General features: G+C 37.0%; 1 protein-coding gene across 4 annotated transcripts in view; it reads left to right on the top strand.

Annotated features, from left to right (window-relative positions):
* mtss1la (MTSS I-BAR domain containing 2a) overlaps positions 1–5010 on the top strand; it is a 29193-nt gene extending 24183 nt beyond the window's left edge. For all 4 annotated transcript variants that reach the window (XM_084125035.1, XM_084125034.1, XM_084125033.1 and 1 more), the window contains 2 exons: positions 786–954; positions 3671–5010. In XM_084125035.1, coding sequence (XP_083981161.1) covers positions 786–954; positions 3671–4446 — 945 coding nt within the window. In that variant the 3' untranslated portion in view covers positions 4447–5010. The remainder of the gene's footprint in view (positions 1–785; positions 955–3670) is intronic.
* Positions 5011–17371: the final 12361 nt, after the last annotated feature.

The following is a 17371-nucleotide window of genomic DNA, read 5'->3' as shown; positions in this document are numbered from 1 at the left end:
TTTATTTGATCGAATAAAGAGAAAAAGAAAAACAGTAATATTGTGAAATATTACAATTTAAAATAATGTTTTAAAAAAAGCAAAGCTGAATTTTCATTAGTCATTACTCCAGTCTTCAGTGTCACATGATCCTTCAGAAATCATTCTAATATGCTGATTTATTATCAGTGTTGGAAACATCTGTTTTATAACCTGTGATACTTTTTTCAGGATTCTTTGATGAATAAAAAGTTAAAAAAAGAACAGCATTTATTTAAAATTGAAATATTTTATAACAATATACACTACCGTTCAAAAGTTTGGGGTCAGTAATTTTTTTCGTTCTTTTTTTTTGAAAGAAATGGACACTTTTATTCAGCAAGAATGTGTTAAATTGATAAAAAGTATTACTATTTTGAATAAATGCTGTTCATCAATGAATCCTGAAAAAATTATCACAGGTTCCAAAAGAATATTAAGCAGCACAACTGTTTTCAACATTGATAATAAATCAGCATATTAGAATGATTTCTGAAGGATCATGTGACACTGAAGACTGGAGGAATGATGCTGAAAATTCAGCTTTGCAGCACAGAAATAAATTCTATTTTAAAGCATATTAAAATAGAAAACCATTATTTAAATTGTAATAATATTTCACAATTTTACTATTTTTTTCTGTATTTTTGATCAAATAAATGCAGGCTTAAGAGCATAAGAGACTTTTATCAAATACGTTAAAATTAGTAATGTTTCCAAATGTATATATATAAATTAAATTTTCTCTCCTTTTCTTTTCCCCATAGCATGTTAAGCCGATGTCATCTGCCGCTAGTGAGCTGGCTATGGTTCTGACTCGTGGGCTTAGTGTAGATCAGCAGCAGAAGAGCAGCTGTGACTCTCTGCAGTACTCCAGTGGATACAGCACACAGAACACCACACCATCATGTTCAGAGGACACTATCCCTTCACAGGGTAAGACACACAGGCAAACATAAACACACAAAAAACTACAGTTGCACATGTACAGTTGGTACAGCCTTTAAAACACATGTCCATTCCATTCAGAGAATAGTGTGTGTTCACACACACAAATATTGACAACATGTTCTTTTTTGAAAACTAGTAAGCTATCTTGCTGTTTGGCAAAACAATAACAAAATTGACCAATTTTGATTGCTCACTGGATGCGAATTGTAGACTCAACAGACTGCTGCTAAGTCAACAAAACTGAACTTTAATAATAAAAAAAAGCATAGAAATAGTATAATGCAGAAATTATGTAACCAATAAAAATAAAATAAACAGTTTTACACAGATGTAACAATTTCTATTGATAGTTTTCAGTATTGAATGAACTATAAGTTTATGTAAATACACTACCGTATAAAAGTTGGGAGTCCCCGTACTAAAAATAAGTTTATTCAAGTGTGATATTAGTATACTTTTTTAAAACTAAAAATAAGAAAGTCTACTTTTTATGTACTTCTCAGAAATATACTTTATGTACTTCTCAGAAATATACTTAAAATTGCACTTATAGGAATAGTTCACTTAAAAATGAAAATTTTTACTCACCCTCAAGTTGTTTTAAACCTGTATGAATTTCTTTCTTCTGTTGAACACAAAAGAAGATATTTTGAAGAATGTCGGTAACCAGACTTTGATGAATCCCACTGACTTCCATAGTAGAACAAAAAATACTTTGGAAGTCAATGGGGTCCATCAACTGTTTGGTTTCCGACATTCTACTGAAGTTTGTTTTTCTTTTAAAAATAAATTAAAACTTTTATTCAGCAAGGATGCATTGAATTGATCAAAAGTGACGGCAAAGAAATGTATAATGTTACAAAAGATTTTCATTTAAAAAAAATGCTGTTCTTTTAAAGGGGTGGTATAATGCCCTTTTCACAAGATGTAAAATAAATCTCTGATGTCCCCAGAGTGTGTATGTGAAGTTTTAGCTCAAAATGGCCCACAGATAATTGTATATAGCATGTTAAAGTTGTCACTTTTTGAGGGTGAGCAAAAACGCACCGTTTTTGTGTCTGTCCCTTTAAATGCAAATGAGCTGGGGCGGAGCTACAACAACTTGTGTCCTTTTACCTCACACTGACATGCACTGAAATTTCAAAAACCTTTAGCCTCATGTTCAAACCGGAGTTAGACAATGATGGAGAGACCCAAGAAGAAGTGACAACATGTAGACATTTCTGAATAGTTAGTTGATGAATTTATGTAGCTTATGTGTAGTTATCTTCTAGTCATTGATTAGCATATTCTGTCATGATAATCTATAAATCACGTTCCTGGGGGCGGGGTTTATGTAAATTTTAGGGTTAGTGATGTCACTAACCCGGGAGGAAGCTCGTGTAGTCCCTACCAGCCGTTTGTTGTAGTCATTAAAAACGATTTCTTTAAAAGCGAATGTCTCCCTTTGCTTTGAACTTTGAGCTTCGTAACTTTGTAGATGTTGTTTATGCTCAAACAGCAACATTACACACTAACTAAAGTTAAAAAAGTGAAATTATTATCAACCACCCCTTTAAACTTTGGACTTATCAAAAAGTCATGTAAAAAACAATAATAAAGACAATATTCATCATGAAAAATAAAGTAAATGCTTTGACTGTGAATTGGTCATATAGAAGACAGGCCTGAGTGACCCAAGTGACCTAGGCTGCCATGGTCAGCTAGAAGAGTAAATATATATATGATTTAACATGTGTTGGGTGCTTCTCTCACAGAGATAGAGAGAGCAGGTTTCAGTAAACAGACATGTAAATCTCATAAGCTTGAAGAAGTCATTCAAATCATTTGATATTTAGAAGATAACTTGATTAACAACCACTCAAAGGATGTGTTTTTAAGCAGCGGTGGATTCAAGAATCCAACCCTTCAATATATATGTATATATAGATCAAACAACATTGGCATTACATATAACATTCAGTGGCACGTGCCACTCATATACTGATGTGCCACAAACTGACGACAGGTTTGAAAAAAATATATTACAGACTTTAATACGTTTAATCAACATTTATTTAAAAATATCACTAAAATAGGCTATTTATTTATCATCTGTCAGTCATTACTGGAGATGTCACAACATACGGCGACATGTTCCGTGGCACGTTGTCAGTATTTCGCGATAATGTCAGTGGCACTTGCCACTATCCACTGACACATGTCACAAGGTTTAAGTGACACATGCCAATGAAAACCGGATATGCCAGTAAGCATAGCGACATGCGCCATTGGCTTCTGTGCGTCATCATACCACTACTGTGCGTCGGGTGCTTTTTTTAACATGACGCACCACCCAGAATACCCAGTTAAAGTCACTGGTGTATACAGTGTACTTATAATCAACATTTCTGTTGCATTAATTTATCTTTATGCATTATGGGATGGCTGCATGAAGTGCTTCCTTGTATCTTAGCTTATCTTCTGGAACAGTCTTTGAGTCGAAAGTGTGCTTATGATGCCTTAAAATACTACCTAAGATTATACTAATACTACAAGAGCCCAAGTTTTATAAATTTAATAAACTGTATTTCATTCTAAACCTTTTTGCTAACAGACCAAAAACACAAATACGATCCATTGCTTGAAGTCAGAGTTTGTTTGTTGTTTGTTCAGGCTAAGAGAGTTCAGTAACATCTTCTCTTCCGTTTTCTCTTTGCAGGATCTGAATATGATTGTTATTCCATGAATGGCGATGGTGATAACGACACACAGACAGACTTCGACAAGTCCTCCACCGTCCCTCGCCACAGCAACCTGGCTCAGAACTACCGGCGTATGATCCAGACCAAGAGGCCCGCCAGCACTGCAGGACTTCACGGAGCAATGGGTGCCCAGGGATCCTCAACAACCAACGGGAAGGGAAGTGGTGTTATAGCCTCAGGAACGGCCACCATTCGTAGAACCCCTTCGTCTAAAACAAACGTGAGACGTACCCCGTCCAGTGTGGGTCCGATCCCTATTCGACCACCTATCGTCCCCGTAAAGACTCCTACTGTCCCAGACTCACCTGGATTCCCCAGCCCTCCTCCTGAGCACAATGGAAGTGAGGAAAGTCTGTACAGTGATGAAACGTTGGAAATTTTAGAGTACAAAGCCTCTCCCAAGCGGATGAGCCTGCCATCGTGGGGAAGAGCTGGCGGTGGGAGTGTCTATGCCCAGCAACACGGAGCTGCGGGCTTCAGTTCAGAAGAAGAGCAGATGCTTGCCGCCAATCGCCACAGTCTGGTGGAGAAGATTGGAGAGCTGGTCGCTAATGCTCAGGCTCTCGGTGAGGGCCAGTTCCCGTTCCCCACGGACCCTCAGGCCAGCCAGGGCCACCAGCAGGATCAAGGGCATGAGAAAGGGGGAGAAGATATGTTGAAGACCATCCGTAGAGGGGTGCGTCTCAGAAAAGCGGCCTGCAACGACAGATCAGCACCAAGGATCATGCGATAGTTCAGTACTGCGTATCCTGCCCAAGTCTATTGCTATAGGCTCTCCGAATGAAGAGGAACAATATATAATGTGAGATATGAGAAGATGGTGATTTTTCAGTGTTAAAATCTGGCATCTAACAACTAATAGGCCAGTATCAATGTTACATGTTGAGTGTGTTTGGACACAATACTCATCTGGACTATTATTGTTGTAGTTATATTCACCAGATTTGGACTTGTATCTCTTTGATAAGCATAGTATGATGGACATATTATGGCCTGAAGGACGAGAATGTAATGTTTAAAATGTGTATTAACATACTAGTAATGTCGGTTGTTCCTTTTTTGGAGTCACACTTTGTAATGACTATGTTCTTCATGTTACTTCTATGTAAATGCTATGTTTAAAAAAAAAAAGACATTTCTCTTCCCACAAGTAACTATTCTAAAGAGCCAAAGTCTTGTTCTCAACTGAAAAGCTGCAAAAAATGGCTTATACCGCAGCTCAGTCTCAGATGGACCACACAATCGAATCACCGCACATGCTGTAAACTGCCAAATAAAGCACATCAGTTGTACTAGACCAGAGTAAAGATTGTTTTTGTTGTTGTTGTTGATGAACAAAAAACTGTTGAATACTTGTGGATAATTTTAGAAATGTGCCATCCAATTTTTATAGGAATTGTCCAGCAGGTGGTGTGAGTTCCTTTATTTATGAAGCAGATGTTTGTTTGTTTGTACACTGTATCATGGTAATGAAATGTTTGTTGGACATTACCATGATTGGAGTGCCATGTAAATATCACTTAATATGAATATACAGTCATACAGTACAATGGTATATATTACCATGTTTTTGGGTGATACTATAATATGCTTTGAAGCCTTGTTGCCATGTAAATACAACTGAATATTGGTACAATCATACAGTACCATAGTATGTATTGTATAAATTACATATCATTTATAATTTTTGTGCATTACCATGATGATACCATGGTTTCTTTGCTTTGAAAGTCCATGTAATACCTATGAATATGCAAATCATATACCAATGTGGTATAGTACTATTATTATGGTACTACCACAGTAAGCTACTTTGTTTTAAGGGTACTGTTCTGCCTAGCTCACTAACAATGCACTTGTTTTTATGCACAGAACTGGCTACCAAGTATGGAAAGGTGTGTGATCCCATTTACTCATTTACAGATCATGAAGGCTCTTTTGATCTTTTGTACTTTTGTTCAGCAGTGCCCGAGATTACACGCATGTGGGGTTTATGTGACCCATCCCTGCGATTAAATCTAATTGATGGGATAAAGAGCCGGACGTGGGCTGAAGGAGGCGTTTGATGTGGCAGCTGGAGATCGTGAGAATGAGGAGAGGCAAAAGCCTCGGCTCCAGTCACTCATTCACTCACTCACTCATCACATCCCCGTCGCCGTCATCCCCCCCTTTCCTGATGGACGGGACCCTCACACTCCGCTTCGGGCTACACATACAGGGATGTGACACTGGTGCGCATCCCGCCGTCAGTCGCGCAGCAAAGTGGCACGCGTGTCATTCTCCCTGACAGACGCGCTCGTCTGCCTATCCACGTTCCTCCGCTGCAAATGCGAGACATGACTGTATACTGATGGAGCCACGTCGCAAACAAGACAGCGCAGCAGAAATAAACACATCTTGAGCAATGCGATCTGATCTGGAGTATAGGGGGGTGTTTAGAGAGGGACAGCAGAGGGAAAGCACTTACGCACAGGGACACTTGGGTAAAAGCCTTGCTTGTTTTTTTTTTATAACTCTTATCTGCAAAACTGGACTTTTGGGATGAAATTGTATGTTTATCTGTATGAATTTAGAAATGTTCAGTGATTGAACGGTGTATTATATATTTATGGTAGTATTATATTTACATAAGGGGTGTGGTCATGGCTACTACATTGGCATGACTCGGGCCTTTACACCAAAACACATTCTATATGGTAGCTTATAGATTAAACACAAAGTTAATTAAGGGTAAATGAGACATAAGGTAAAATGGTCTTTTGGAGTTTATTTTCTCGCCTAATGAGTGATTTTTTTTTATTTTTTGCTGATGCCATCGTTGATGTGACGTCATGTAGGTGGGCGGTGCAGGCACTAAACAGGAAGTTGACCCTGAATGGCATAAAGTGAAGAAAATGACATGGTTAGATATCATAATAAGGTCATACAATCGTCATAGCTACTTTATTGCACAACCCTTTGATGGAAATATGAATATGATGTAGGCTTACTACTGCAGCAAAATCAGTAAAAAAAAAAAGTGCTAATATTACAATTATATTTTTTTAGAATCAGGTTGTTTTTATTTTGTCCCATCCACCCAAACACACGCTCCCACAAGTTAATATGTCGTGGCCACAACAAAATTAATTTAACTGAACATGTCCCCTCCTGGTCACCGTAAAAAGCAAAAGTTAAAGTTAGTTAACTGCCCTAGATTCAGTTGCGTGAGATGAACATCAAGAACATTTGTAAAGATTAACGTGTGAATGTGTTATATAGGCATGTAACTCTTTGGTATTATGATTTTACAGCATATAGGCCTATGACTACATAATAAGTTAGCAGTAGTCTATATGGGCCTATAGTAACAGTGTATGCTATATCAGTGTGCTTGTGGCCTATTTAACGATATATACAATGACTGACTGAAACATGCATTTTAGATATTAGAATATTAGTGTATTCCAGTATGTTTATATTTATAATTCTTTGATTAGGGTTATAGAGCATAGGTTATGTGGTATTGAAGCCTATACATTATAAGTGACCAGTTTATATAATTCAGTAACTCATGGTATTGAACATTGTCATCAGTGTATTCATTTCTATTCTGATTGTATTAGAGTTTAGAGCAATTTTTTGCTGCACTGGACATAGGCTACAATCTCATTAAATGGTTTTGCAATTTAGCCATTGATTATTTTTCTAATTATTTTGTCAATATTGTGATCTTGCTGGCCATTAGGTGTGGCTTTTTTTTTTCTCTACTGCAGTTGATATTTTTGGAGACACATAACACAAGCTATTTAAAAATAAGTGGTGTACTGATGAGAAATAATTCTTTTGTTCTTTTAAAAACAAAGCCATTGACATAAGCTTGCTGACGGATGCTGATGCTTTCAATACCTCAGAGACCAATGATGAATTACTGCAGACACACAGCGCTGAGCATGCAAATATGTCCAGCTACACTCTGATATTGCAGCAGGGGAGGACAATGTGCTTACATCTTTAAAAAAAAAGACTCCCTGTTTGACTATCTCACTCTGCATTAATTTTGTTCATGATGATTAATAATTTGTCACATTAATGTTTCATTTACCATGAGCTTCATGTATATAGTGCCTCATATATATGTTTTTAAGGCTTATATATAGTGTAGAAATTAATTCTATTACATTGCACTTTGTAACAGTGATTATACTAATTCTAGTTTGTAGGCTAGTTTATAAACTGAAATTTCCTGTATGATCTTCTTTTCCTGTTTATTCTTAACCCATTTGCTTTTGTGTCTTCATCATTGAATATAGTCTTTAGACAGTCTAAAGAACATTTCATTTCAGAGACAGATTGTCTAATGAAGAGCACTTCCTCTGTTTTCTTTTTCATTGCTGTTGCTCTAGGGCCATATGCAAAGCAAAACAGATCCACTTTTGTCTCTAAAATGATTAATTCCATTTCAAAAGCGTTTAGCAACAATTCTTTGCAACAAAAAACTTTTTGTTGTTAATCCTTTACCCTTGCAACACTGTTAGAAGAAAATGTTTTATAGAACCTTAAAGGGTTCTGTCAGGCCAGGCGCGGCACTTCATATAACCTTTTAGGGGTTCCCATCATGGGATAATTTTATGGATTTTGTTTTAATTCATGTTTAATTACATTTTATGAATTAAACTTTAAATATGAAAGTATTATGTAATCATTTAAGACATTTCTCCATATAGAACCTTTCTGACATGAAGTGTTCTTTAAAATCAAGTCAAGAACCCTAGGGTTCTATATAAAAACCCAATGAACCTTAGAAGTAAGAGTTAAAAAGTGGGATGAAAATGTATCTATGCAATATATAAAAAATGTGTGTCTGTGTGATTTCATGGCAGTATCAGTTATACAGCAACACACAGTATCATTGTTATAAAATATTTAGTTTTGCAATAGTTGTGAAATAAATCATCAGTATTCAGCGGTTTGGTATTGGGTTTGTATAAAGGATTTGTTAGAGCAAGTCAGATGACAATGAAAGAGAGATCAGAGTTTAGCTTATGCAACACCTCAAGGGAAGAAAATGTTCTTTAGCCTCGCGGTCCGTGTTTGTATGTGTCTATGTGGCTTCCAGATGGCAGGGAAGAAAACAGACTGTAGCTGCGGTGGATGGAATCCCTGATGATCTGGAGAGCTCTTTGCCGACAGCGACGGTTGTTGAGGTCTTCAGTGGCAAGTAGCCGAGTCCAGTGACGCGCTGGGCAGTTCTGACTACCCGCTGAAGGGCTTTCCGGTCTGAGGATGTGCAGCTGTCATACCAGACTGTGATGCAGCAGGTCAGAATGCTCTCAGGAAGTTCTCAATAACTGGATGAGTAGATTGAGTTTGAGATGGGTATTAATTTGAGGATACAGTATGTGGGGAAAGGAATGCCACATGAATCTGTCCAGTCTTTTATTATTATGTTCTATTGACCAGTACAATAGAATCCACCCAAAAACAGTTGTAATCAAAATTATTTAACCCCCATTTCAAATCAGGTTTATTGGCAAAATGTGCAGACTTTCAGCTGTTTGCAATGAAACAAATCAAACAAAACTAAATGAAATAGCTCAACACAACAAATGTTTCAATTGGTTTCCCCAAATTCAACTGAAAATGCTACTTTTAATGACTTCCGCAGTCTTAAAATTATTCAACCCCTTCATGGCAAGCTTATTTAGTACTTAGTGGAACACCCTTTTGCTGTTATGACCTACTGCAAACAAGATGTATAACCAGACACCAGCTTCTGGCAGCTTTTCTGAGGAATCTTAGTCCATTCCTCCTGAGCAATGGCCTCCAGTTCAGTAATATTCTTGGGTTTGCAAGCTGCAACTGCCTTCTTCAAATCCCACCAGAGATTTTCTATCAGGTTCAAGTCAGGTGACTGTGATGGCCACTGTAGAATCTTCCAGGACTTCTTCTGCAACCAAGCCTTGGTGGAATTTGAGGTAGGCTATGCTTGGGATCATTGTCCTGTTGGAAGGTCCAATGACGCCCAAGCTTCAGCTTCCTCACTGACGGCATGACGTTTTCTCCTAGTATTTCCTGATACTTCAATGAATCCATCTTGCCTTCCACACGCTGCAGGTTTCCAGTGCCAGAGGATGCAAAGCAGCCCCAGAGCATCACCGAGCCTCCACCATGCTTAACTGTAGGCAGAGGGTTCTTTTCAGCATGCTTCATTCTTCTTTCTCCAGACATAACACTGATCCATAGGGCCGGAATGTTCCAGTTTTGTTTCATCACTCCACAGAACAGAATCCCAAAACTTCTGTGGCTTATTTATATCATTTTGAGCAAATTGGAGCTGACTTTTCTTGTGCTTTTGGGTCAGTAGTGGTGTACGTCTTGGAGTTCTGGCATGCGTTTAGTACGCGCCTTACTGTGCAGCTGAATCCTCAGTGCCTGTTGCCACCAAGTCTTGCTGCAGGTCTTTTGCAGTCACTCGAGGGTTTTGCCCTGTCCAGGTAGTACCGCTATTCCTTTAACTTTGAACTTGCGAACTATGCTTCCAACGGTGTCTAGGAGCATTTAATGCCTTAGCTATCTTTTTCTGTCCTGTTCCTTGTTTGCGAAGGGCGATGATATCTTCTCTCAACTTTTTGGACCATTCTGTTGAATTAAGGCGGGCATACACTGTGCGATGTCTGTGCGATTTCAGCAAGGAACCTACTCACACTGAACGAGTAGATCGCATGCGATGTAAAGCCAAAGCTCAGGATTTATGTGCTCACACTGTACGGTCCGAACGTCGAGCTGCGACTTGACTGCTCACACTACGTGTGAAATATGCGCGAATCAGCGCGATAAATCCTCGTGCTGGGTTGCGCCTATGGAAGATATCATGTAGCCTATCCAGAGATATTGTCAAAACAAGCATCAGCTATCAATATCAAGAAGATTTAGCATTTCCAATTTATATATTAAACTATTAGTAGGCTAGTATTATTGTATTATTATTATTATTATTAGGGAAGGCCTATAGGCTATTAAAGTGATAGGCTACTATAATTAAATTGCCACGCAACAATTTCATAGCGCATCACCGCATAACCAACGCGCTGTGAGGATAATAAAATATTACATAGAAGCTTACTTCTCCGCATTAAAAATTGTCTAAAACATTTAGGTCGATTACAATGAATTATACATATAATTAATTATTAACAGTCTATAATATGTCCGAACACTGCAATAATTCATCAATGAAAATTAAAAACAGCTTTATTTCAAAAACATTTTTTAACAATAAAAGAGGCAAAGTGTAGCCTACATCGCAGGTGGCTTGGAAGAAGTGGGTAATGGTTAATCCATTTTGCAACACGAACTGGAGGTAAGCAACAGTAATTTGTAGCTTTGAACTACAGAACTTAAAGATCTCCCTTTTTTCGTTTTTTTTTTTTTTTTTTTTTTTTTTTTGCTGCAGATGAAACTGTTTGCTCAGGCGCAGTGAGGGAAAAAACACTGAGTTTAGGGCAGTCGGTTCGTAGCTCTGCTTCAACTGTGCGATATAGTCACGAGGAGCGACCAAAATTTCTAACATGCCAGAAATTCATCCGACCATCCGATTGCCGGTCGTGAGAGGTTAATCGCCTCTCTTTTCCCCCTGTACACTGCACGAACACTGCACGACAAACGACGCACGACAAAGCTGAAAATCGGCCCGACCCGGAAAAGAGTCGCACGAGTCAGAATTCGGCTCAAAATCGGACGAAAATCGCACAGTGTATGCCCGCCTTTAGCCATTTTTCTAACATGCAGTCAAACGTGGCACTCAACAAACCTAGCCAGTTCAGATATTTCATGTGTTCTAGCAAAAGCACACCTGGTGCAACTAATGAAGCCCTTGATTAGTTGCATCAGGTGTGCTTGAGGCAAGACCTGTTTTGCAGATTTGTGCTGTTGTGAGGGATTCTATTCAGGGGGTTGAATAATTTTGAGACTGCAGAAGTCATTAAGTTGCATTTTCAGTTGAATTTGGGAAAACCACTTGAAACATTTGTTGTGTTGAGGTATTTAAATTACTTTTGCTTGATTTGTTCATTGCAAACAGCTGAAAGTCTGTACATTTTGCCAAATTAATAAACCTGATTTGAAATGGTGGTTGAATAATTTTGATTACAACTGAATAAGTATGCCAAGTTATATACTAATTATTCTTGTATACACTCTTAGAAGATAAGGTTCTATAGAACCTTAAAGGGTTCTATCAGGCTCTTATAGAACTGTTTAGGTGTTCCCATCATAGGATCATTTTATGGATTTAGCTTAAATAAAATAATGTTTAATTCATTTTTTGTTTTGATAGAATTTTATGAACTATATCATTAGAAAAAAACTGAAATAAACCATTAAACATGGAAGTATTATGCAATCATTTAAGACATTTCTCCTTATATAGAACAAGTCAAGAACCCTAGGGTTCTATATAGAACCCCTTTAACCTTTGTTCTAAGAGTGTACATGACATATGATAAAATCCATGCATGTCCTTGGATGTGCTTTTTAGGGTTTACTAAACTGTGTGAACAAATTATGTTTGTGATTCATTTGTTTGTTATTGGAGTATTGATACACATTTTGTGCTCCTCCCGACAGCCACAAATCAAGTTAAATTACTCCATCAGGAGGGACAGTTAATTGCAAAAATGCATTTAAGTCACAGATGATGGATTTTTGGTGAAAATATCCTCCAGATCATAATAAATACATCTTTCACCTCAATCAAAACATTCAACCTTGAGCCATCTCTCAATCTTCAGACTAGTTTGAAAGACATATAATACCTGTACATTTATAAGAATAATGCCATATATAACCTCTTTTATAGGCTTCTTACAGGAAGAATGAGACACACATACACTTTCTCTCATTTTCTCTCCCTGCCTGAACTATCAGAGAAAACGCAGGACAGGCCTACCTGAAGATGGAGTCGATGTGTCTCGGACGTCATGTCTCCTGTCAGACGTGTAAGCTGAGAGACAGGAATGGCATGGCCGGTGAAGCCCCAGTGAGCAGGAGGGGTCATCCTTCAGCTCAAAGACAGGCTGAGAGACAGCCACATGGCACACATCTCCAAATGACAGCCTGTCAGTGGCAGGAGATCCACCATACGGCCCTGTCACCTCTCACCTGACTGAACTCGGCCCACTGTATTCTCGCACTGAGGGGAAACTGCGTCACTGTCAAACTAATGGTGGTTAAAGGTGAAAAATTTCCATTTTTGTCATAAGCCCCATCTGTACATTTATATTTTAAGATCAAGACTTAATTATCTATTCAGAGCGGCCTATGACCGTGCCTATGCTGTCATCCAAGAGAGGAAGTTGGATTAGTGGAATTGTGAACGTGGTGATATCTCAGTGATAACTGCCTTAATTAAATGTCTTGCAAGACCAGGGTATATTGTAACACTATATTGCAATATTTAGTGAATATTTCTCAGGCTAGGTTTATTTTATATCTATGGGCACCTTAAAAGTATTGGCTTCCAAAAGTCTAATAAACATTTTCACCATCATTGCTTAGGGGCAAAAAAAGACCTTTTCACCATCATGTCGAGCGATTCTCGTTGTGAAATCTTATCGTATTGTTCCGTTCCGATCAATTGGCAAGGTTAAGGCTTTTGTTAGTGGAAATACAACTATTCTTTACCGTGTTCAAAATAATTCACCCCTATGGGGAAAAGCACTTTATAGTTCAGACGTGTTGACGCTTTGTGATAATGGAGCATGTTGCTACACTATGGGGTAAGTTGTCACAATGAGATTATGATATGATAACATAATTTTTGAGATTTCAGCAAAATATGAAATGATTATGAAAGACCAAAACAACATGTAAAGATTTGAACACGTGACAACTTGCTCCAATATAAATGTGCAATATAAACACTGTCCTGAGAACACAGTTCAACCATAAATTACATTACATTACATTTACATTACATTAGATTACAACCATTAGAGCTAAAATGTGCTTATAGCGTGATTTCATTGTGCTTATTTGTTTATCCATCAGCTTTAACAAGAATATGATGTTTTAGCATTGAATTACCCAAATATTATTCTAATATAACATATGAATACATTCATAATTGGACTTTTCTACACAATTGTTCCTAAAAAAAGATTCATACTGTTGTAATGGAGGCAATACTGTTTTCATTTAACAACCTACTGCAGTTACACTGAATTATTGCAGGGTTTAGAATAACATCCTGATTGTGTCATTGATCAACACTTCCTAGGCTTGTAATCTCTCTGCCTGATCAATACGGAGTCAGAATGAATTGCTAAAAGCAGTATTTGCAGATACTTTCTCTAGTTTGCTTTAATCAACATCATCACTTTCGCTCTGTTTTTAACATTTATAATACACCCAGGTGCTGCCATCTCCAACGCATTCACCTCACCATCTCTTCAAAACAGATTTGTGAGTCTATCCGAGACAAATAACCGGAGTTGGAGAAGGTGAGCCATGCTGTTTTGACACACTGTTAGAACATGATGTTACAGAGCCAGACATCTGACTTGGGAAAAAGGTCATCTGTTCATCATAGATCAAAGTAGAGGACAGCACCTCTCAAAACAGTGGCGGAGAGCGGGCAGGAGGAGATTAAATGAAATCTTCACAACAGGACTGATGGACATGTGGCTCAAATACACCCTCCTGTGAGCTGTAGGGAGGGTGGGTGTCCTGCTGGCAGATGTCCCTTTTCGTTTCAGATCCTGCTTGACAAGATTGCTCTGAGGTGGGGAAGACCAAAGAGGTCTGGGTAATGAGACAGTTGCCTCCTTAATGTTTGCCCTGACATCATTGCACAAGCACAAAAACAAGAAGACATATCTGACTAGTTACATGCCTTTTAAGTATTTTAATGTTCTGAACAGAATGAACTGAGCAAAGTAACAGATTTATTTGCAGAAATCAAACAATGAGCAATAAAATAAGATTTGATAAAACTTACATTTCCTGAAACCATTACATTACATTTCATTAAAATCAAAATTAACCAGTTCTACTTGATTAAAGTTAGTTTAACCCTTAAACGCATACCTCAGGTTTTTAGTGACCCGGGAAGTCATTCACTACCCTCCTCCTCATTCATTTGTTTAATACAATACACCAAGAAAAAACGAAATTAAAATTATAAAAGATGTCTGTTTCCCCGTTCATTAAAAAAATAAAATAAAAAAACGACCCGAGGTGTGTAACAGTGTAAGTATCTTAAATCTTTGATGACTGAATAAGTGCAATTGACCTTTATTCCACAAGGTGGCCATGTCTGATACACAATGATGAAGTGACGTTTTGTTTCACTCATAGTTACCGCAGGCAGAAAACAAAAGAATAGGAAGTATCTTCAGCAAAACTTGAAATGGCTCAGCGATTTACTGCAGAGCAAGTACTAAACGCAATCAGATATTAGTGTCACTGTCGCTTGATGGTGGATCTGTTGAGGAAGCTGTCAGCGATCAAAATATTGATTTTGAAGATGTTGAATATGATAGTTTTGAGAATTTATTTGAGATGGCAAATATGAGCCAGATGCTGAATGTTCTGGGAAATGAGCTCTGATGAGGACAGTGATGATGGTATAAAACATCTGCTCAAACTGAACCATTCCAAGCTCCAAAAGGTAACAAAATATGCTTTCTTTTATTCTTCTGTAATTGTTACTCTAATATCAGGAGAGTTTTATATTATTATGACTGGTAGAGATCCATCCGTGTTAGATAGATCCGGGTCGCTATACAGACCTGAATATGTAATTATGATTGGCGAAACATTCATGCATTTAAGGGTTAAATGAACAATTCTGTGTTTGGACAGATATGTGTGTATTTCGTTCATTTGCAACTGTGGTTTGTTTGGTTTAGTTCTCCTGACCTCAGTCAACAAACCCTCTGCATCCCATTCATTGAGGACCAATACAGGATGTCACTGGCAGACCTTGCCTTGCATTTGATTTATGTTGCTCTAAAAGTAAAAATCAAAGATCCTCTCTAATGCAGCTCGGTGGCAGTGGGATGATATATGATGCAGCAGAGCAGTTAAATGAGAGCACTATATCTCTGCCTGTGTTTTAATGGCACGGTCAGAACTCTGACCCCACATCTGAATGACTTTACAGTACTTAAAAAGACATCCTCAGACAGTGCTGATTTGTAAAAGAAAGTCCTCAGGGCAAGCTTGTTTTGGCCATGCAGTTTTGATTACACAAGAGACTGTTTTCAGGAAATACAACAGAGACATGTCACAACAAACATCTTTTATTGTTTTTCAGTAGAATTTGACCTTAATAAGAGGCTTAAAATAAAAACATCGAGACAGAAATTGAGTACATTTTTAATTGTAGCAAATGTTATTTTGTTGCTCATTGTTTGATGCAGTAACGATTCAGATTTATCATCTCGCTTTAAAAACCCCCAAAATGTGATAAAAACAGTATTATGTATTAGGATAATCATTAGGATAATCATGTATTATGGAAGTATGTTGTATTACTTTATGCACAAAAACAGGTCAATCACAATTTATAACTTCCAAGTCCTAAATGCTTTACAGGTCAGTTCATATAGGCCTACATTAAATATGAATATCTATGATAATATAATCAAAAAAAAAAAAAAAAAAAGTTTCATGACATTTATAAATATATAGGCTATATACATCAGAGATGCAATAATGGTTATTGTTATTATTGAAAGTTGTGATAAAGAATTTTGAGCATGATATTTAAGGGATTGACAACCTGAGAAAAATAGTTAACCTTTACAGATAAAAGGTTAACTAACCCTTTAATAGACCCAAGCACTTATGAAATCCAGTTGAAGAATACGGTATTGCGTAAACTCTGTATGTTAAGCACAAATATACTATATCAGTGTAACACTTTACAATAAAGTCTCATTTGTTAATGTATTAACTAAAATGAACTATTTGTTTCTGTATTTGTTTATCTTTGTTAACGTTAGTTAATAAAAATACAGCTGTTCATTGTTAATGTTACTTCACAGTGCATTAATGTAAACAAATACAACTTTTGATTTGAATAATGTATTAGTAAATGTTGAAATTAACTAAAAAAGATTATTAAATGCTCTAGAAGTGCAGTTCTACTAATGCAACCTTATTGTAATATCGTTACAATTATTTCATAACCTTTACTTTGGTGAATTAATCCTTGGCTTTTGGCTGCTCTACATCGATAACTGTTAAAAAGCTTTAAAACATAGGCTATATTTCCTTAGTAAATTGCCTGTTTTAACTGTAAATGGTCTTTTCCATCTATGATCTGGTTACAGGCTTCCTAAATAAAACATATACCTTTTTACGCATGTGCTTAAAGGCAAGCACTTCTGCTTGCATCTATATATTTTTTTCATATTTTTTTCAATATTTTTTAAAGCATGTCTTATTTACACAAATATATATTTTTATGACAGTGATTTCAAACAGCGCCTTTTAATTAAATATAAACTGACATCAATGTAGAATTGTGAAATATGCACTAACAATTAATGGACATCAACCGTTTATGCTTAAAAACTGTAAAATTTGTAAAATTTGTAAAAACACTGAACAATTGTTTGTTATTATTGTTACAAAAACTCCCTTTCCCCCTTCTGGGTGTACCCATTAAA

Source organism: Abramis brama (genome assembly GCF_963993115.1).
Source record: "Abramis brama genome assembly, chromosome: 9".
NCBI lineage: Eukaryota > Metazoa > Chordata > Actinopteri > Cypriniformes > Leuciscidae > Abramis > Abramis brama.
The sequence above is the reverse complement of the archived record's forward strand: the minus strand, read 5'-3'. Positions and strand labels throughout refer to the sequence as shown.